This window comes from Salmo salar, chromosome 10 (assembly GCF_965601325.2).
Source record: "Salmo salar chromosome 10, fSalSal1, whole genome shotgun sequence".
In the NCBI taxonomy this organism is placed as follows: Eukaryota; Metazoa; Chordata; class Actinopteri; order Salmoniformes; family Salmonidae; genus Salmo; species Salmo salar.
Window position 1 is genome coordinate 13549422 of NC_138300.1, and position 21631 is coordinate 13571052.

Consider the following 21631-nt stretch of genomic DNA (forward strand, 5'->3'; position numbering starts at 1 on the left):
AATACGTTACAAACATTATTGGGCACAGACAACAGCACAAAGGGCAAGAAGGTAGAGACAACAGTACATCACGCAAAGCAGCCACAACTGTCAGTAAGAGTGTCCATGCTTGAGTCTTTGAATGAAGAGATTGAGATAAAACTGTCCAGTTTGAGTGTTTGCTGCAGCTCGTTCCAGTCGCTAGCTGCACCGAACTGAAAAGAGGAGCGACCCAGGGATGTGTGTGCTTTGGGGACCTTTAACAGAATGTGACTGGCAGAACGGGTGTTGTATGTGGAGGATGAGGGCTGCAGTAGATATCTCAGGTGGGAGGGAGTGAGGCCTAAGAGGGTTTTATAAATAAGCATCAACCAGTGGGTCTTGCGATAGGTATACAGAGATGACCAGTTTACAGAGGAGTATAGAGTGCAATGATGTGTCCTATAAGGAGCATTGATGGCAAATCTGATGGCCGAATGGTAAAGAACATCTAGCCGCTCGAGAGCACCTTTACCTGCCGATCTATAAATGATGTCTCCGTAATCTAGCATGGGTAGGATGGTCAACTGAATCAGGGTTAGTTTGGCAGCTGGGGTGAAAGAGGAGCGATTACGATAGAGGAAACCAAGTCTAGATTTAACTTTAGCCTGCAGCTTTGATATGTGCTGAGAGAAGGACAGTGTACTGTCTAGCCATACTCCCAAATACTTGTACCTCAAGCTCTAAACCCTCAGAGGTAGTAATCACACCTGTGGGGAGAGGGGCATTGTTTTTACCAAACCACCTGACCTTTGTTTTGGAGGTGTTCAGAACAAGGTTAAAGGTAGAGAAAGCTTGTTGGACACCAAGAAAGCTTTGTTGTAACAGGGATGTAAACACATTTTGAGAGAAATAAGCTTTTTGTGCATATGGAAAATATCTGGGATCTTTTATTTCAGCTCATGAAAAATGGGACCAAAAACGTACATGTTTACTTCATTTATATTTTTTGTTCAGTATAGAATATTGCACAGTCCAGGTTGGATCTGATTTATCTGTAGAGAAACTGTGCAATGTGAGCATTGGGCTTACAGGGGAAAAAAATTACGAAATGGAATTCAAATAATTGAACCGAAGTAGGTCAATTAGTTGTTTACAAAAAACGAAAAATAACTCCGGTAATAGCTCAGCAGTACCAGCTAGACTAGAGGGCCTGCAGCGGGGTCCTGATGTATTCCATTCTTCCCTCAGTGAACTCTGTGGCCAATCAATGACCATCAATTGATCAAATAACAAGTAGAAAATAAATACATGTTTGCCACAGTAGCTTATCTTAAGTGCAGTGGCCCCTATCCAAACGTTCACTTTTATTTCTATCTAAATCAACAATAAATCCACCGTAAAGGCTATGCACCTTTAAATGTAGCGGAGACGTCTAGTGGAAGTGTTTTAGCTAGTAGCGGATTGGACAAACGGCTTCCGTTCCCTCCGTTAGTAAGTAACATGCCCGTAAGTCGCTATAGTGGCGGGAGAGGTCATGCGCGCTGTCTATAGGTAAACAAACAACTTGATCAGAGTATTGCATGAACAACAATAGTGAACATTGTTGTTGATTGTGGATAATATATCCACTAGCAGCTAGTTTAACTTGCCTACTATACGGACCAAAGCGGGGAGAGAGTTTGTTATTATGAGCAGGCTTCGATCAGCGACGCAGAAGAGGATGAGAGTTGCGCTGGACAAAACCGAGTCGTCGTCAGCAAAACCATTGCGGAAAAGAGCAAAAGCAACTGTGAAACAAGGTAGGGCTACACGTTTGGTACTTTTGTCTCACTAGTCCAAAAAAAATGAGTTGAACAGAGTAGAATTATCCGCAACATCTGTGAATACGTTCGGACAACCGCGGAGACTCCTGCCACAAGTTATGCAACATGCCTCTCCCCCTTCTCCTAATTTTTCTCTGTGCCTTCGCTCTCAGTCTCCAATCTTTATTTCGAGATGTGTGTCTCAGTCATTTCCTCTCAATCTTTGTCTCGTAGTCTCTCTTTCTCTCTGCCTCTATTGACTATTGATGGATTCGAGTGATTGCCACAACCAAACATGTGATTTCATAATGGCGTGCTGTAAAGTCTTCCCTCCCCTCAGAGCCCGATGAGACTGCAGCGTCTACATACCATTCATTCCATGATCCTGCTGACATTACGCTCTTTAGGACACACATCCTGTACTGGTATGACCAGGGGAAGAGAGAGTTACCCTGGAGAACTGTGGTAAAGAGAATGCTATAATATATTTTCCCATTACGGTTTCATTGACGCCTACACGCACGACAAGGCATGCCCATGATTATTGAGTGTGTACGAATTTACTCCCTTATACCATTGGGAACGTCTGTTAGAATATTTATTAGATATTTTGCAGGATGAAATCTCTTGAGATGCACCATCTCATTTTCGATAGTGTCCAAATATTATCATGAATATAATCCATAATTTGACATATGGCATATGACATTTACATCGGTGGGCTATTTTAGCAGTATTAGTTTCCTCCCTCTCAACTCAGGGTAAAGTGATCGTACCAAGGCTCGAACCCGGGGCCCTCTGCCTCACTAACACACATAACCGCCCTCCTCGACAACTTAACCACCTGTTGGCTCCAATTTGACAGAACGGTTGATGGCATTTCAAGCTAGCTGTGGAATGAGCTTATGGCACATTCTTATTTCCAGTACATATAGAACTGCTTAGCTATAATAAATGTTACTTTTCCCCAAGGAATGAGATTTCACTTAATGTTTCCTTAATAGGCTCTGACAGAACCGGACATCAACATCAGGACGTACGCAGGTAAGAGACTGCATGCTCAACTCTCATATAAAAATAACTAGTGGGCCTTTGTGTTCTCCTACATTGACCGTGTTTCCTCTCTAGTTTGGGTCTCAGAAATCATGTTACAGCAGACCCAGGTTGCCACTGTGATCGACTACTACAATAAGTGGATGAAGGTAGGCCAGTCTGTCGGTCTCGTATGAACTTGATTTGAGCAGACTTAGTAATCCCAGAAATAATGCATTTGGATTCATCTCCGTCTTCTTGTGTTTTTGCTTCATTCTTTTCCAGAGGTGGCCAACAGTACAGGATCTTGCAGAAGCTACATTGGAGGTGATTACAATGAATGCAAGTGAGGGTCTGTGAGGTGAAAATGCCTTTGTCCTCTGACCATCTTGTCATCAATTATCATCCTTTTTTATCTGCACAGGAAGTCAATCAGATGTGGGCTGGGCTTGGGTACTACTCCCGGGGAAAGAGACTTCAGGAAGGAGCTCAGAAGGTCTGTGTCTATGGCATATATTATTTACAGTATGTCCTGGCTCAAGCAAGGCTTACCAACGTGACACTTTTATGACGAGAGGAGAGCTGTCTTTGGTTCATTTTGTCGACTGCCTCTGTGTAACAGTGTAGGTTCCGTCCCTCTCTTCGCCCCAACCCGGGCTCGAACCAGGGACCCTTGCACACATCAACAACTGACACCCCACGAAGCATCGTTACCCATCGCGCCACAAAAGCCGCGGCCCTTGCGACGCAAGGGGAAACCCTACTTCAAGTCTCAGAGCGAGTGACGTCACTGATTGAAACGCTATTAGCGCGCACCACCGCTGACTAACTAGCCATTTCACATCGGTTACATCTGCCTCTCTCAAAAACAGGATTTTATCTTTGATGTTAGGTCCTTACCTGTCTGTTTAGTTGGAGACATGGGTGGGGAATGTACTTTTTGGTGGCTGGTGGATGCCCAAATTTTACCAGCCACAATTTCGAATGAAGACAAATCTCAGAAAACGCATGCACGTGTTTTGTAATGTTAAAACAACACACAAACACACTTAAACGCTGTTGATTTCTTGGATGTGAGTTTTGGATTGAACTGGGTGACCATCTGCCAATGTGACTTGTAAGAGTAGACGTTGTAGTAGCCAATGCCAAAATAGACAACACTGGTTGTGGGACATGTACTGTGTTGCTTGAACTATTGAGCGCCTGTTCTCTGTCTATAGTGACTTCTGAGTGTGTTGTTTTTGTTGTCCTGTCTGGCTGTGATTTGTACTACAGGTGGTATCAGAGCTGGGGGGAGAGATGCCCAGGACGGTTGAGGCTCTGCTGAAGCAGCTGCCTGGAGTGGGCCGTTACACCGCTGCAGCTGTAGGCTCCATTGCGCTGGGCCAGGTTAGAGCTCTCTCTATATGCACGCCTGCTCACACACACCTTTTTTTATTTAAAGTGATTTTTTTTTTAACCCCTCCCTCTTTGACATCATCGTTCACTGACATGACCTGTGACCTCTGTTGCCCAGGTGACGGGAGCTGTTGATGGGAATGTGATCCGGGTCCTGTGTCGGGTGCGGGCTATAGGGGCCGACAGTACAAGCCCAGCAGTGACTGAAGCTCTATGGTGAGGTTGAACCCATAGTTGAAGTGAGGAATTATTATTTTTTCTAATGGTGATTCTTCAGTGGATATTTAACATCCGTCCAGTGCACTGGAGGTTGGTGGCACCTTAATTGGAGAGAACGCGCTTGTGGTAATGACTGGAGCGGAATCAGTGGAATGGTATCAAACACATGGTTTCCAGGTGTTTGATGCCATTCCATTTGCTCCGTTCAGTCTATTATTATAAGCTGTCCTCCCCTCTGCAGCCTCCACTGGTCCAGAGGGGGGTCATCTATTTTTAATACAAGCTGTTAACAATGAAGACATAGTTGACCAATTCCAACACCTAAATCATCATACTCAATCTCATGTTGTTGACTTGATGCGTATTCTTACCTGGCTAGATACTGTATGGTTCCCTTGGTAATTGTTTGAAGGATTCATTGTTCCTCTGTGTGTATTCTAGGAGCACCGCCAACACGTTGGTGTCCCAAGAGAGACCAGGGGACTTTAACCAGGCCATGATGGAGCTGGGGGCGAGGGTGTGCACCCCTAAAGGCCCCCAGTGCACCCAGTGTCCCATACAGACTCTCTGCCACTCCTACAGGAAGGTACCACACCGAAGTCATCAACCATAACAAGACCAGGTCATAGCGTTGGCCTATTCCAGACCAGTGGTGATGCCTCTCCAGTGCAAATGTAGCTACTGTGTTAGTGTCTCTCTCTGTGCAGGTTAGCGTCAAACAAGAGGAGAACTCAACAAAGCTTCTGGGTAAATTGAACAGGGTACCTGCATCTCTGCCAGATATAGAGGATTGTGGTAAGTGTTTTTTGTAATTTTTTTTATTTTTTTCATTGTTTCACGGGTTTGTGCATATAAGGATGGTAGTCATATACCTGGTATTTTGAATACAGTTATTAAAGCATATTTGATATAAATATATTTTTGTCTACAAGTCTTTGTAACAGATCTCTAGCTCTAGCTCCCGGTATGTGTGTGTGTGTGTGTTGACGTCGCCAAATAATTCTCGCAAAACATGTAAACACTTCCTGACTCCTCCCCTAACTTTGTCCTCCTAACAGTGACCTCAGGAACATGTAACCTGTGCCCCACGGAACCCTGGGACAGCCAACTGGGCGTTCTGAACTTCCCCAGGAAGCCGGTGAAGAAAGCTCCTCGCGTGGAGCGCACACTCACCTGTGTGGTGACCCGGCCAGGAGCAGGAGGAGATGGGGAGTACCTGCTCACCCAAAGGCCGAGCAAAGGTCAGCTGCCCTTAATATAGTCTGTGTCTTAAACGGCACCCTAGTCCCTATCAGGGCTCTAAAGAGTGAACATTTTTGGCTGCTTATGCTCCTAAATATTTAGCAGTGCGACCTAGAATTTTTATTTGGGCGCACCAGTGCCCCTAGAAGAGGGAAAAAAAAACTTCCAGATAATAATTCATCGTTGTAATGATTAGGCTTCGCTGTACATTTTTGTTTCCGAGTGCCCTAGAGAAAGAAGGGCAGATTTGTTAGTGCCATGGTTGCACCATTACTACAGCGGAAACATCTAGTTTGTAGATCAAAAGATCGTGGGGCCTCATTTAGAAACGTTGTGTATGCATAATATCTGCCTCAAATCATGCGTGTGCCAGTTTTCACGCAAAGTTGCCACGTCGAAAAATGACGTGAGAATGGGCTTATCCTCCCGCAATCTTTAGACCATGCGCACGCAGTTTCCAGTGGTTGAAGGCTAGCGTTGCAAGAAGCCAAAAGTAGCCTTGTAGTAACCTTGTGGAAATGGGGAATGTATGATAAAGGTCTTATTCATATCAAAAGAACAGGTAGGTCTAGCTAAATGTATAATAACAAGATGCAAACATTAGCCGTTAGTGAGACGAGATCTATTTATCTTTGCATTCTAAAATAATTAGAAATAGCCGAATATATTTCCTATAATTTCTTTCATTTCATTGCTAAATAACTTCCTCACCTTTTCAGACTGATGGTTTCATAGTTTACTCACGAAATAGCCTATAGGCCAAAAAAAAGTTAGGACAGGTTGTTCGTCCTATTTCTCTTTTAGTTGGACCCACTTTACAGTCATAAATAAATGATATTTTAAGCAGCCTATTTAGCTCTATGCGATCAGAAGCGCAGTTTAGCGGTAGAATATGCGGTTCACCTTTTCCGTTGACGTTTGTAGGCTACGTCTGAATATTGTAAAGTGCCATTTCTTGTGTAGACAATATTTCATTTATGAACGTAGTACATATATCATAACCATTCCTCAGCTTTTCTGGCCATGACGAGTTCATATTCGCGAAGTAGCCATCAATATTGTAGTACCCGAGACCACATACTGAGTGTCTTGTCTCTGTGAGATACATTTTTAAGCGGTCTTGACTTGGTCTCGGACAGTGAGGACTAGTAATTTCTTCCCGATACCAGCGGAGTAAAAAATAAATAAAATCAATCAGCTTCCATTCAGTCAGTGCATAAAAAAAGCTTTGACGGGCCAAATATATACACTCCTTTCTTGAAACCATGAATGTCTTAACAGCCTATTGAAACCCGGACTTCCTACTTTACTCGTTACTGTCCTTTTACTTTTGTAGAAAAATATCCTTTGTCTTTTGTCAGTATTTCCTTGACCCCCTTGGTAGGGAAGAGTGGGGGAACTTGTTGGAAAGTTGTCCGCTCACTATTAGTAAAGTGGAGCCCGGGGGAAATTGTAACAAGTCTTTATATCTATTATAGACATGTTTGTGCAGTGGCAAACCTATTGGACCCAGGCCTTCAGTGTGTGACAGGCTCATGATGCTGAAAGGTCAACAACCGTAATACCAGCACACTCATGTAGGAGAGTGCACTTTTTGTCAAACACAAAGAGCCAGTGGTGTAGTGGAGGCTATACGCAGGCCGTATACCCAGTTTTTTTCAGTGGGCTTTGCTTCTACTCACATCTTAATCCCCACTGATCCACATCAAAGTAGTGTAGTGGAGGTATAGGACTTATCAATTATGTAGTACAATACTGGTTGTCTCACGGAGCAGCTCACAGAAGAATGACATCACTAGCCATTAGGGTAGGTAGGAGAGACGTTTCAACTTATGATATTTTCCAGTAAATGCTAACTAAGGATAACTAAGTCTTGGTTAGCAGACTAATTCATGAACACACAGTTTGCATGAACATTTTCTAAAAGCTTTCCCCAAAAAACTTCCCAATTAAATTGACTGCAAAGTAGGCCGACCTGACAGAATGGTATCATGCTAATTTGTATCAATGGGGTTTTGCTCCATTGAATTAAAGGTCAACTTCACCCTCTAAAAATATATTTTTGGGATTTTTACAAGACCTCAAAAATGGTCTCCTAAATGCATCTTGTGAAAATATGAAAGATCTACAGGAAAACTCGTAAAAATAACATAGGAAAATATAGGATTTTTCACACAGGGCACCTTTCCTTCACCGGGCAGGCCGTTTGGCTAAATTTAAGTATACCCACTTATCCAGGCACCGTTACTCCACTGCATAGTGCCAATGGAAAGACCACACTCACACACATGATTTTAAAGGATAAGCAGGCCATTCACTCAGACAAATATTATCCAGTGGGTCCCAATCATAAGAATACCAAGACACAACCATTAGGCCTTGCATTTCCCAATCGAAATGTACAACTATTACTTCCCATTTCAAAAAAAAACTTTTCACGCTTAGAGCACAAAGTAACTGGTGATCCAAAATTTTAAATGCAACAATGTTTCACACACGTTATTTTCAAAGAGATGGCAAGCAACAGCGAGTGAGCTGCAATAAAAAAAACACAGTTCCACTCACCAGATGATGATAATTTGAAACTTCACTTCTTGTTGAAAGTTATTCTTGAAAGGGGAGAAGCTAACAAATTAGCAACAACATCTTCGATAACACCTGCTGCAAACTAGCCTAGAAAAAATGCTAGCTAGCTAGACCGTCGGAGAACTACTGCTCGCTATTGCGAGTCATTTTTTAAAAGTTGGGAGCACCAGTGCTACCAATGAAAATGGTTTAGTTTAGAGCCCTGGTCCTTATATGCACTATAGTGAATAGGGTACCATTTGGGACAGGGCTCTAGTATAGCACTAAAACACACCTTCCAAACATTTTAATTTAGCATCATTCATGTTGTTTTCTGCATGATGTTTGTGCCGTTGTAAAGCTCTAAGGTGGGTGTGTTTACTATATCTTTACCATTGTTTTCACTAACATATTTATCAAAGGTAACTTTTTTATTATCAGTTGGGAATTTTGAGCACACTCATTAACTGTCTGTCTCCTTGCCTTTTCCTTCCCTTCCTCCTTCCTTCCTTCCTTCCTTTCTTTACTTGTAGGACTTTTGGCTGGTATGTGGGAGTTCCCTAGCCTGCTCCTGGAGGGGGAGAATTCTGAGATGAAACAGAAGGGGGCGCTGTGTGCTGGGGTGGGGAGAATGTTGGGAGTTCGGCTGGACAAGGGGCTGCTCCAGTATGTGGGGGAGGTATGTACAGGAGAACAGGGCCTACTGTTATGTTTTGCCTATCAGGGACATTAAAGAATATGTCCCTAATTGCACCCTATTGTCCCATGGTCCCTATGACTATTATTATACATTTCTCTGTCAAAATTTGGAATAAATTACTTGTTATTCGGACTCGTGTCATAAGTTTGTATTAGTATGCTAAGCTAGGCTTCTCCCTAAGTCATTGCAATTGACTGTTGGTGTTTTGCTACTCTACAGGTGGTTCATATCTTCTCCCACATCCACCAGACATATGTTGTGTACAGCCTGTGTTTGAATGTCTCTGGAGATGGAGGGAAAGCCCAGAGTACTACACGCTGGCTCACTAGACCTTCCCTGCAGGAAGCTGCTGTATCCACTGGAGTGAAGAAGGTTTGTAATCGTAACTTGCTATGATCTACTGTGTGTTTGTGTGCGCGCGTGTCACTAAGACAAGGGTAGGCAACTAGATTTTTGCCGCAGGCCGATTTTCCTCCGAGCAGATGGTCGTGGGCTGGAACACAATTGTAATCATTTGTACACTGTAAATTACATTGAGACAAGATCACGTCTCTCTTGTTATTCGTGGGAATATTTAGGAACATGGTTCCAATAATATCTTATTATTTTTGTTGCTCAACAACCCTAACAGTAATAGTGGTTAACATGATCTTTGAATTACCACTAAGATTGTACCCTACACATACAATTATCTGAAAGGTCCCTCAGTCGAGTAGTGAAAGTCAAGTACAGATTCAACCAAAAAGACCAGGGAGGTTTTCCAATGCCTCACAAGAAGCCCTTACAAAAACAAATATATCAGTTTTGAAGCTTCAGTAAAACTGCATTAACTGTGGTATTTTGGATGCAGTAATTGCAGAATAACTGCAGTGTACTGCAGTTGAACTGCAGTTATACTGCATTGTAACTGCCGTTACACTGCAACATTTCTGCAGTACATTTTTTTATTTATTTTGGATGCAGTTTTTGCAGCAAACTGCAGTTATACTGCTCTCTGACTGCAATCTTTTTTTGTAAGGGAGGGCACTGATTGTTAGTAAACAAAAGCAGATGTTGAATATCCCTTTGAGCATGGTGAAGTTATTAATTATACCTTTGGATGGTGTATCAATACACCCAGTCACTACAAAGATACAGGCGTCCTTCCTAACTCAGTTGCCAGAGAGGAAGGGATCTGCTTAGCGATTTCACCATGAGGCCAATGGTGATTTTTAAAACGGTTACAGAGTGTAATGGCTGTGATGGGAGAAAACTGAGGATGGATCAACAAAATTGTAGTTACTCCACAATACTCACCTAAATTACAGAGTGAAAAGAAGGAAGCCTTTACAGAATACAAATATTCCAAATCATGCATCCTGTTTGCAACAAGACACTAAAGTAATTCTGCAAAAATAAATGTGGCAAAGAAACTATATTTTTGTCCTGAATACAAAGAATGTTTGAGGCAAATCCAACACAACACATGACTGAGTACCACACTTCATATTTTCAAGCATGGTGGTGCCTGCATCATGTTATGGGTATGCTTGTCATCGGCAAGGACTGCAGAGTTTTTCAGGATAAAAATAAACAGAATGGAGCTAAGCACAGGCAAAATCCTAGAGGAAAATCTGGTTCAGTCTATGTTCCAACAGACACTGGGAGACATTTGCCTTTTAGCAGAACAATATCCTAAAACACAAGGCCAAATCTACATGAGTTGATTACCAAGACGACATTGCATGTTCCTAAATGGCGTAGTTACAGTTGTTACTTACATCTGCTTGAAAATCAACCTGGTCTCAGAGCATTTTGAATTATTCTGTATGTAAATCCAAGACTGCATTTAGTATGATATGTTGTATGGTATGTATTAATTTGTGGCTGTCCATCACCTATTTCGTATGATATGTTACGAATTACAATTTGTATTATATGTTAGGTATTTGCAAACGTAGACTATGTTATGGATTTGCAAAATGTACTATATGTTACGAATTTGCTGAACCTATATGTTACGAATTGTAGCTAGGTGGCTAATGTTATCTAGCTGGCAACTGTTAGCTAGGTTAGGGGAAGGGTTAGCTAACATCCTAAGTAGGTGCAAAGTAGCTAAAAAGTAGTAAGTAGTTAAAGTTGCTAATTAACTAAAATGCTGACGTTGTCCGTGATGAGATTCAAACTCGCAAACTTTAGGTTGCTAGACGTTCGCGTTATATGCCCTCCCTTATGCCCTCCCATTATTTTTCAATAATTCTTAAACATATATTTTTTAAATCTTCCACTTTGACGTTCAAGTATTTTGTTTAGATCGTTGACAAAAAAATTACATCCATCTTAATTCCACTTTGCAACTCAACAAAATCAAGGGGTGTGAATACTTTAGGAAGGCATTGTTGGTTCATATTTCACAAATGGAGTGAAATATGTTGTGCAATTAATATAGCCATATGTCTACTGCACATATGAGTTAGCTTTTCTATTGCATGTACTTTGGTCCACAAACTTTGGTCCATAAACCACTCCTTATCTGAAAATATAATTTAACTCAAGACTCACTCACCTTCACTCTATGACACAACATTGGACTCGGTCTCTGCCTCTACGCTATATTTAGTCGGTCTCTACTTCTTAAAAGCCCAATTCAGCCATTTTATATCAATATCAAATAATTTCTGCACCTTACTGTAAAAGATTTCCATTAATTTCTCAAGCAAGAATTTAGCTCGTACTGTCTGGAAGTGGTCTGAGTGGGGAGGGGAAAACTGAAAATTAGCGCTTTGGAACTTTATTGGTCTATTAACCAATTCACTACATGGTGATGTAACCATGGAAAGCCGGAACTCCCGGCCAATGCAAACCTGCTGATTAGAAGGTCCTGTGTAGATTGTATTTTCAACCAGAAACTACAAGCAAATAGCACTGAAACACTTTTACAGTATCCGTTTCATCAGCTGTTTTACAATATGATATAAAACACAGCAAAAACAGCATTTTGACTGCGCTGAGTCTTTACATTTCAGAAAGAAATTAGAACTTATTTCAAATCTGTAGCTGTTTAATATTCCAGATAATAGAGAACTATTCTGTTGTTTGATCTGTCTGGATATGCTTAAGGATCTACTTCCTGTAGACACAGCTACTGTGTATTAATGACAACTGGAATCAGGATGATCGGAAACGTGTCTACAGCTGCTCCCATTGCAGACCTTCAACCCAAGGCCTGCTCTGAAGAAAAAGAACATGTTGGCTGAATTAGTGGAGAAACTGAAGAAGACAGGACTCCAAGCTGCTCCTCATGCTCACTGTTAGCTGGACATGTGGAGTGTGCACTGGGAGAACTGAAAGCGTTGAAATGCTATCTGGTGTGCCTGACCTCATACTGCGAGACTCACCTCCAGCCTCACTATGAATCTCTTGCCGTTTAAGAAGCACAAGTTGGTCAAAGCCTCCACACAACTACAGGAGAAAATCTGCTCTCATCATGACAAACGACTGGATGGTTATTGAGGTACTGTTCAGCAGTGTATCTGTCTGCTGTGTACAATGGATAAATATAAGGGCCATGGCACGGTATCGGCTGCAGCAAAAAGGACTGAGAAACAGATCCGGGTGAAATTGAGTCAGGACCCATTCCAACAGATAAGAAAAGCAGGGTAAGAGTTCAAAAAAGCTATGGTGTCACTGTAACATTCCGCTAAGGCCACAGTGGTGGACAGTCTGAGCATCTTAACTGAGCTGATCCGTTCAATTGAGAGAAGGCTGTCTGAGGTTAAGGAGCAGATCAGAGCCCAGGAGAACGCTGAAGTGAGTCAAGCTGAAGGACTCCGGGAGCGACTGGAGCCAGGAGGTGGCTGAGCTGAAGAGGAGAAACATAAAGCTGGTGGAGCTCTCACACACAGACAACATCCAAGGATAAAATATAATCTTACTGTGAAATGCTTACTTACAAGCCCTTAACTAACAATGCAGTTTTAAGAAAAGAGTTAAGAAAATATTTACAAAATAAACAAAAAAAGTCAGTCACAATAATAATGAGGCTATATACAGGTGGTACCGGTACCACCTTTATATAACCAGGTAGGCTAGTTGAGAACAAGTTCTCATTTGCAACTGCGACCTGGCCAAGATAGAGCAAAGCATTTCGACACATACAACAACAGTTACACATGGAATAAACAAACATACAGTAGAAAAAGTCTAATATACAGCATGTGCAGATGAGGTAGGATAAGGGAGGTAAGGCAATAAATGGTCTATGGTGGCGAAGTAATTACAATATAGAAATTAAACACTGAAATGGTAGATGTGCAGAAGATGAATGTGTAAGTAGAGATACTGGGGTGCAAAGGAGCAAGATAAATAAATACAGTATGGGGATGACGTAGTTGGATTGGCTATTTACAGATGGGCTATGTACAGGTGCAGTGATCTGTGAGCTGCTCTGACAGCTGGTGTTTAAAGCTAGTGAGGGAGATATGAGTCTCCAGCTTCAGAGATTTTTGCAGTTCGTTCCAGTCATTGGCAGCAGAGAACTGGAAGGAAAGGCGGCCAAAGGAAGAATTGGCTTTGGGGGTGACCAGTGAGATATACCTGCTGGAGCACGTGCTACGGGTGGGTGCTGCTATGGTGACCAGTGAGCTGAGATAAGGCAGGGCTTTACCTAGCAGAGACTTGTAGATGAACTGGAGCCAGTGGGTTTGGCGACGAGTATGAAGCGAGGGCCAGCCAACGAGAGCGTACAGGTTGCAGTGGTGGGTAGTATATGGGGTTTTGGTGACAAAACGGATGGCACTGTGATAGACTGCATCCAATTTGCTGAGTAGAGTGTTGGAGGCTATTTTGTAAATGACATCGCCGAAGTCGAGGATCGCTAGGATGGTCAGTTTTACGAGGGTATGTTTGGCAGCATGAGTGAAGGATGCTTTGTTGTGAAATAGGAAGCCGATTCTAGATGTAATTTTGGATTGGAGATGCTTAATGTGAGTTTGGAAGGGGATGTGCGGGGATACAGGTTAGTCGAGGTAATTTGTACATGTAGGTAGGGGTAAAGTGACTATTGCATAGATAATAAACAGCGAGTAGCAGCAGTGTAAAAACAAAGGGGGGTGGGGGGGTGGGGGGGGGGGGGGGGGGTGAATGCAATAGTCCGGGTGGCCATTTTATTAATTGTTCAGCAATCTTATGGCTTGGGGGTAGAAGCTAAGGAGCCTTTTGGACCTAGACTTGGCACTGTGGTACCGCTTGCCATGTGGTAGTAGAGAGAACAGTCTATGACTAGGGTGACTGGAGTCTTTGACAATTCTTTGGACCTTCCTCTGACACTGCCTAGTATAGAGGTCCTGGATGGCAGGAATCTTGGCCCCAGTGATGTACTGGGCTGTACGCACTACCCTCTGTAGCGCCTTGCGGTCGGATGCCGAGCAGTTGCCATACCAGGCGGTGATGCAACCGGTCAGGATGCTCTCGATGGTGCAGCTGTAGAACTTTTTGAGGATCTGGGGACCCATGCCAAATCTTTTCAGTCTCCTGAGGGGGGAAAGGTGTTGTCGTGCCCTATTCACGACTGTCTTGGTGTGTTTGGACCATGATAGTTTTTTGGTGATGTGGACACCAAGGAACTTAACTCTCGACCCGCTCCACTACAGACCCGTCGATGTGAATGGGTGCGTGTTCGGCCGACCTTCTCCTGTAGTCCACGATCATCTCCTTGGTCTTGCTCACGTTGAGGGAGAGGTTGTTGTCCTGGCACCACACTGCCAGGTCTCTGTTCTCCTCCCTATAGGCTGTCTCATCGTTGTCGGTGATCAGGCCTACCACTGTTGTGTCGTCAGCAAACTAAATGATGGTGTTGGAGTCGTGTTTGGCCACGTTGTCGTGGGTGAACAGGGAGTACAGGAAGGGATTAAGCATGCACCCCTGAGGGGCCCCAGTGTTAAGGATCAGCGTGGCAGATGTGTTGTTGCCTACTCTTGCCACCTGGGGGTGTCCCGTCTGGAAGTCCAGGATCCAGTTGCAGAGGGAGGTGCTTAGTCCCAGGGTCCTTAGCTTTGAGGGCACTATGGTGTTGAACACTGAGCTGTAGTCAATGAACAGCATTCTCACTGTGACCCTCCTGTGTTTCACCTCGCGCCACCATTAACAGTTGTTGTAGTTTTAGGAAAGCAAAGAATTCTGTCTGTCGGAACTGAAGCAGCAGGCAGAGAGCTATTGTAAGAAGGGAGGGGTGGTAATAACCACGGCAGTACAAGCTGTGAAATCTGTCCAAAAGGAATTGTCATTAGTAGAATATTGTGAACAAAATTAGACTCTTGAGTACTAATCAACGGTTTGTGTTACATTTTACTTTCACAGTTGGCTGAACTCGCATTTGATTTATCTACAGCTGGCTTCTTTTCAATATAATATTTGTACCACCAGTCATCCATTAACCGGTGTGTGAAACTCCTCCCTTAATTAACACATGTCTATGTAGGCCTACTCTGTTGGTTTAACTAGTTTCTGAATGTTTATTTGATTCAACATCCTTTTTGGATTTGTAAAGATTGTTTTCAAATTAAACATGCACTCAGGGAACAAAACATTAAGAACACCTTCCTACTGTTGAGTTGCACCCCTCCTTCCCCTGTTTGCACTCAGAACAGCCTCAATTCATCGAGTCATGGACTCTACAAGGTGTCAAAAGTGTTCCACAGGGATGCTAGCCCATGTTGCCTTTAAATGATTCCCACAGTTGTGTCAAGTTGGCTGGATGTCCTTTGGGTGGTGGACCATTTCTTGATACACACGGGATACTGTTGTGTGAAAAACCCAGCAGCGTTGCAGTTCTTGACACAAACCAGTGTGCCTGTCACCTACTACAATTCACCCTCTGAATGGCACACATACACAATCCATGTCTCTATTGCCTCAAGACTTTAAAAATATTTTTACCTGTCTCCTCCCCTTCCTCTACACTGATTTGAAGTGGATTTAACAAGTGACATCAATAAGGGATCACCTGGATTCACCTGCTCAGTCTTTCATGGAAAGAGCATGTTCATAATGTTTTGTACACTGTGTATTATTTTCATTATGATATATTAGTACAAAATAGAACATTTTAAATAAAACCATTTTAATTTAAAATGTAATAAAATTGTCAGACTCCAGTCACCCAAGTTATAGACTGTTTTCTCTGCTACCACACGGCAAGCGATACCCGGAGCGCCAAGTCTGGGACCAAAAGGCTCCTCAACAGCTTCTACCCCCAAGCCACAAGACTACTGAACAATTAATCGAATCGCCACCGGACAATTTACATTGACCCCCCCCCCCTTTGTACACTGCTGCTACTCGCTGTTTATTATCTATGCATTGTCACTTCACCCCTACCTACATGTACAAATTACCTCAACTAACCTGTACCCCCCCTGTATATAGCCTTGTTATTTTTCTGGTGTCACTTTATTTTATTTTAGTCTACTTTGGTCAATATTTTGTTAACTCTTCTTGAACTGCACTGTTGGTTAAGTTCTTGTAAGTAAGCATTTCACGGTAATGTCTACACTTGTTGTATTAGGAGCATGTGACAGTTTGATTTGAATTTGCCATTGTATCACATTTTCTGATATTTACAATAAGGATTTGTTATTTTGACCAAAAAATTAACTGAGTAACTTTAGAAGTCCATAACGGTTCCTAAGTGTGACATGTTCCTCTTCTTGTCTCATTTTCTTCAACTAAATTTCCCTGGGTGGAACAAAACAGTGCACCCACTGAATCGATAAGGAAACTCAGGAGAACATAGTTCAAATCTAGAGTACAGAGGAAACTAACTAGCGCCCATGCAGTCTTTTCGATTGTATTTTTAAATCATCACTGTATGTCTAATACATCACTGTGCTTATTTCATGAAAACAACTTGAAACATATTTATTTGTATTTATTTCCCGGAGCCTCCTTTTGCCATTGAAATTCTGTTGGATCGTGTTGGCATGATGATACAAATTTTAATATATTTACATGCATATCCCTGATTGATGGATGTATCCTCTTCAAAGTGGATACATATGCAAATAAAAGTTTTTCGTCATTGGTCAGAATAATCCAATCAGATTTGATGTCATGCTGTGGGCCAAAAACTGCATCCCACCTCACACTCTCAAATGATTGGCATCTTACATTCAAAACAATGAATCCTGATCTAGGATAACTTTTCAAAACATGAAATTATTTGGCTTGCTCTAAAAGGATTTGGCTAAAAGCAAATCTACCCACTAAAATAAATGTACACTAATAATTTTCTAAATTTCAGAGTGTTATGGAAATATCTTTTAAGAAAAACAGGAAATACATTTGAGTGCACTGCCCTTTTTAAAATAACAAAAAAATACATCTAAACTGTGTAGAAATTATAACGGACACTACATTTAGCTCACTAATAATCACCAAAATTAAAACTAGACAGTCAGAGTATCTAAAATTGCAAAAAAGATGGATAGAGGACTATCTTTAAAAATTGACAGCGAGGAAATATAACCCTTTTTTGGGGGGACCCTCCGGACCTCGTTGAAGACCGAATGTGGCCCCCGGTACATTTGTTTGACACCCCTGATCGAGTGTGTGTGTGTGCACGCAGTGTTTTCTGATTTAGCACTGTTAAGGTGAGCAAGAATAGTCATGCGTCATTTATCTCTTGCAGATCATGAAGCTGTACGACACTATGGAGGATCAAGAGGGACAAACTACCAAGGTATTTCACTACATTAGCAAGACACCCTTATCCAGAGTGAATATGATTATACTGTCTGCTATACAGTACATTCAATTTTTTTTCCTGAAATCCTTCTGTATTGACACCTAGACTAAATGACCCATTGATGACCCATACTGATGCCAGTGGTAACTCTTCTCTGTTCTTGTCTCTGTCCGGATGGGAAACAGAAGAAGGCTACTAACACTAAGAGTGACGGACAGCACAAGTCTAAAAAGCTCAAAGACAATTCAACAAACAGCGGGACCAGACAGCTGTCACTCAGTTCCTTCTTCAAGAGCCCAAAACAAGAAACTTGATCAATTTATACTTACAATGAATAACAATGTTGTTTTTTTAAAAAGCTGATCAAGTACCATACAAGGACTACTACTGTGCTTTGCTGTCTGGATAACTGTCACAAGTGGTCTAGGCGTTTATTCCATGACTGGAATACTTTTTAAGAGCACAAAGTGTGTCATTATTGAGTTGAATGCTGAACACTATTTTAAACAAATTTAAAAAATAACAAATTGCAACAGTGGCCTCCTATACAGTTGAAGTCGGAAGTTTAAATACACCTCAGCCAAATATATTTCAACTCAGTTTTTAACAATTCCTGACATTTAATCCTAGTAAAAATTCCCTGTCTTAGGTCAGTTAGGGTAACCACTTTATTTTACGAATGTGAAATGTCAGAATAATAGTAGAGAGAATGATTTATTTCAGCTTTTATTTCTTTCATCACATTCCCAGTGGGTCAGAAGTTTACATACACTCAATTAGTATTTGGTAGCATTGCCTTTAAATTGTTTACCTTGGGTCAAGCGTTTCGGGTAGCCTTCCACAAGCTTCCCACAATAAGTTGGGTGAATTTTGGCCCATTCCTCCTGACAGGGTGTAACTGAGTCAGGTTTGTTGCCCACAAATGTTCTATAGGATTGAGGTCAGGGCTTTGTGATGGCAACTCCAATACCTTGCCTTTGTTGTCCTTAAGCCATTTTGCCAGAACTTTGGAAGTATGCTTGGGGTCATTGTCCATTTGGAAGAACCATTTGCGACCAAGCTTTAACTTCCTGACTGATGTCTTGATGTTGCTTCAATATATCCACATAATTTTCCTCCCTCATGATGCCATCTATTTTGTGAAGTGCACAAGTCCCTCCTGCAGCAAAGCACCCCCACAACATGATGCTGCCACCCCCGTGCTTCACGGTTGGGATGGTGTTCTTCGGCTTCCAAGCCTCCCCCTTTTTCCTCCAAACATAACGATGGTCATTATGGCCAAACAGTTATATTTTTGTGGCGGTTTTGGAGCAGTGGCTTCTTCCTTGCTGAGCTGCCTTTCAGGTTATGTCAATATAGGACGCCTTTTACTGTGGATGTAGATACTTTGTACCCGTTTCCTCCAGCATCTTCACAAGGTCCTTTGCTGTTGTTCTCGGATTGATTTGCACTTTTCACACTAAAGTACGTTCATCTATAGGAGACAGAACTCGTCTCCTTCCTGAGCGGTATGACGACTGCGTGGTCCCATGGTGTTTACACTTGCGTACTATTGTTTGTACAGGTGAATGTGGTACCTTCAGGCGTTTGGAAATTGCTCCCAAGGATGAACCAGACTTGTGGAGGTCTACAATTTTTTTTCTGAGGTCTTGGCTGATTTCTTTTGATTTCCCCATGATGTCAAGCAAAGAGGCATTGAGTTTGAAGGTAGGCCTTGAAATACATCCACAGGTACACCTCCAATTGACTGAAATGATGTCAATTAGCCTATCAGAACCTTCTAAAGCCATGCCATCATTTTCTGGAATTTTCCAAGATGTTTAAAGGCACAGTCAACTTAGTGTATGTAAACTTCTGACCCACTGGAATTGTGATACTGTGAATTTTAAGTGAAATAATCTGTCTGTAAACAATTGTTGGAAAAATCACTTGTCATGCACAAAGTAGATGTCCTAACCGACTTGCCAAAACTATAGTTTGTTAACAAGAAATTTGTGGAGTGGTTGAAAAACAAGTTTTAATGACTCCAACCTAAGTGTATGTAAACTTCTGACTTCAACTGTATGTTGCATAAAATATGCTTGGTTCATTTAACCTCTATCTTAAGATATATTTAGGTTATAATGCACGAGAAGCTGATGTTTGGAGGTGGGTCAATATCACTAAACCATGCAACATTTAACATTTTTATTCCTTTTATGGGAATATTGTGTTGGCCAAGCTCCATCACTTAGATAATTATAAACACATTTTCAGTGAATCAGCCATATGATAAGTCCACCCTGTTATGGACATGCACTTAACTGTCTTTAATTACTTTCATTGGACTATTTTAATAATGTTTACATTTTCATAAAGCTATTGTGTACCCTTGTCAACCCTGTCCGTTTGTTCTGGTCAAATTATAAAGAAATAAGAAGTTTTGTATAAGTTTTATACAAAACTTAATCTAATTTGCACCTTATCTTTCTAAATTGAGACGGGTATTAATGATATTTTCTCCAAGTTTATAATTGTGTGGTGTTGGCCGTGTTTTACTCTAAAATACATTACACAAATTCTTTATATTTGACAATGTAACTGAATTAATTTGAAAACGATGCCAAGATAACAGGGTGCACAGCTATAACGGGACAGAACATAAATTGAACACTGAATAGACATTACATGGTAGTACATGTAGTAACAACATTAGAACTGCTATTTAGTTACATATTCATTGTGAAAAACAACAAAAATACATTGCCCCTACAAAAATCATTGGAATTCGCATTGGAACACATTCCTGTCCCTCTCTTCCTCTCTCGCTCACCCTCTTTCCATCTCTCCCCCCTTTCACCCCAAATGCTCTTCCAAGTGGATTTTTTCCATCTGCACAGAGAGTTTTATTAACAGGCTGTGGCTCTGGCATCAGACAAATTATCTGTCCTTCAGAGTACCAACAAATATGTTCCTTTGGACTTGGCCAGAAGAAGTTGTTGATGCCATTCCGGTGCATGCACTTCACCTTAATGTGATGTTCCTCTACATCTATGATGATCCCAGGGTATCCTTCATGGTCATAATTGACAACACACCACTCCCCTACGTGATTAAGTTCAATGGTGACAGGTCGCCATTCGGTGTCAGCCTTGTCGTGAGATGCAGGGAGCTGGCTAGATAATGCAGGGTCACCCAGAGTTGCCTTTTTGAGCTGAAAACAAGGACAGTCCAACATGCCACTATCCTATGCTCTTGCCTCAACATCACTCTCAGTAATGAAGAACATCTCCACAGAGGAGGAGAGGAGCCCAGGTTGATTTTCAGGAGTTGAGGGGGGGTGTTTGGGACTGCAGCAACGCACAAGCTTTGGCACTTTGGCACTCTAAAAGGAGTTGCCATTCCTTCAGAACGACTTGATTCAATTGATATGTATTCTTAAAATACAATACATGCTATATATACACTGTAATTATGTGATACAATTTATGAAGAAAAACATATTTTGCAACCCATTACTGCAAGATATCCATTTGTCCACCCTGTTGAGTGCATGTCCACTCTGTTACCCTGTTGAGTGCATGTCCACTCTGTTACGTGTACATGGATAACAGGGTGGACATTTTGAGCTAAAATTAGCAACTATGCTCCAAGTGATTGTGATGAAGCGAGTATAATGGTTGCCACTTGAAAAGAAATTTGCATTGTTTGACAAATATATTTTGAAATTATGAAATTCGATTAACGTCTTTTGTAAATTTGCTTAACAGGGTGGACATGTTATTTTTTTATATTTTACCTTTATTTAACTAGTTAAGATCAAATTCTTATTTTCAATTACGGTTATGCTTTCCCACATCACATCACCAACATATAATGATGAAAATGTAATAGTATGAAATCTAGATACTCAACAGGTTCACCACAGTTGTTTAAACTCCTGCCAAGGAAATGACATAATTTCCTGTTTGTGATGTCATTGTAGAAAATATATATTTTCTTAAAGTGCCA

At 41.6% G+C, this 21631-nt stretch overlaps 1 protein-coding gene across 2 annotated transcripts; it reads left to right on the top strand.

The window, feature by feature from the left end:
- Positions 1-1448: 1448 nt before the first annotated feature.
- mutyh (mutY DNA glycosylase) lies at positions 1449-20019 on the top strand. 2 transcript variants are annotated; one of them, XM_014215896.3, is made up of 15 exons: positions 1449-1760; positions 2088-2228; positions 2768-2807; positions 2892-2965; positions 3081-3122; positions 3220-3291; positions 4071-4184; positions 4312-4409; positions 4854-4998; positions 5120-5207; positions 5471-5653; positions 8753-8898; positions 9139-9291; positions 17585-17635; positions 17827-20019. In XM_014215896.3, exons 4-15 carry the CDS (start codon positions 2909-2911, stop codon positions 17953-17955), a joined length of 1278 nt encoding a protein of 425 aa, XP_014071371.2. In that variant the 5' UTR covers positions 1449-1760; positions 2088-2228; positions 2768-2807; positions 2892-2908; the 3' UTR covers positions 17956-20019. The 2 variants fall into 2 exon arrangements, with proteins under 2 accessions (XP_014071371.2, XP_014071370.2); XM_014215895.3 differs by having other exon boundaries at positions 2104-2228.
- Positions 20020-21631: the final 1612 nt, after the last annotated feature.

Bases quoted from the DNA above. Each gene is read 5' to 3' on its own strand.
- mutyh (XM_014215895.3), top strand. From the start codon at position 1,649: ATGAGCAGGCTTCGATCAGCGACGCAGAAGAGGATGAGAGTTGCGCTG. The intron at 3,292-4,070 runs GTCTGTGTCTAT...TTTGTACTACAG, and splicing joins TTCAGGAAGGAGCTCAGAAG to GTGGTATCAGAGCTGGGGGG. The intron at 9,292-17,584 runs GTTTGTAATCGT...TATCTCTTGCAG, and splicing joins TATCCACTGGAGTGAAGAAG to ATCATGAAGCTGTACGACAC.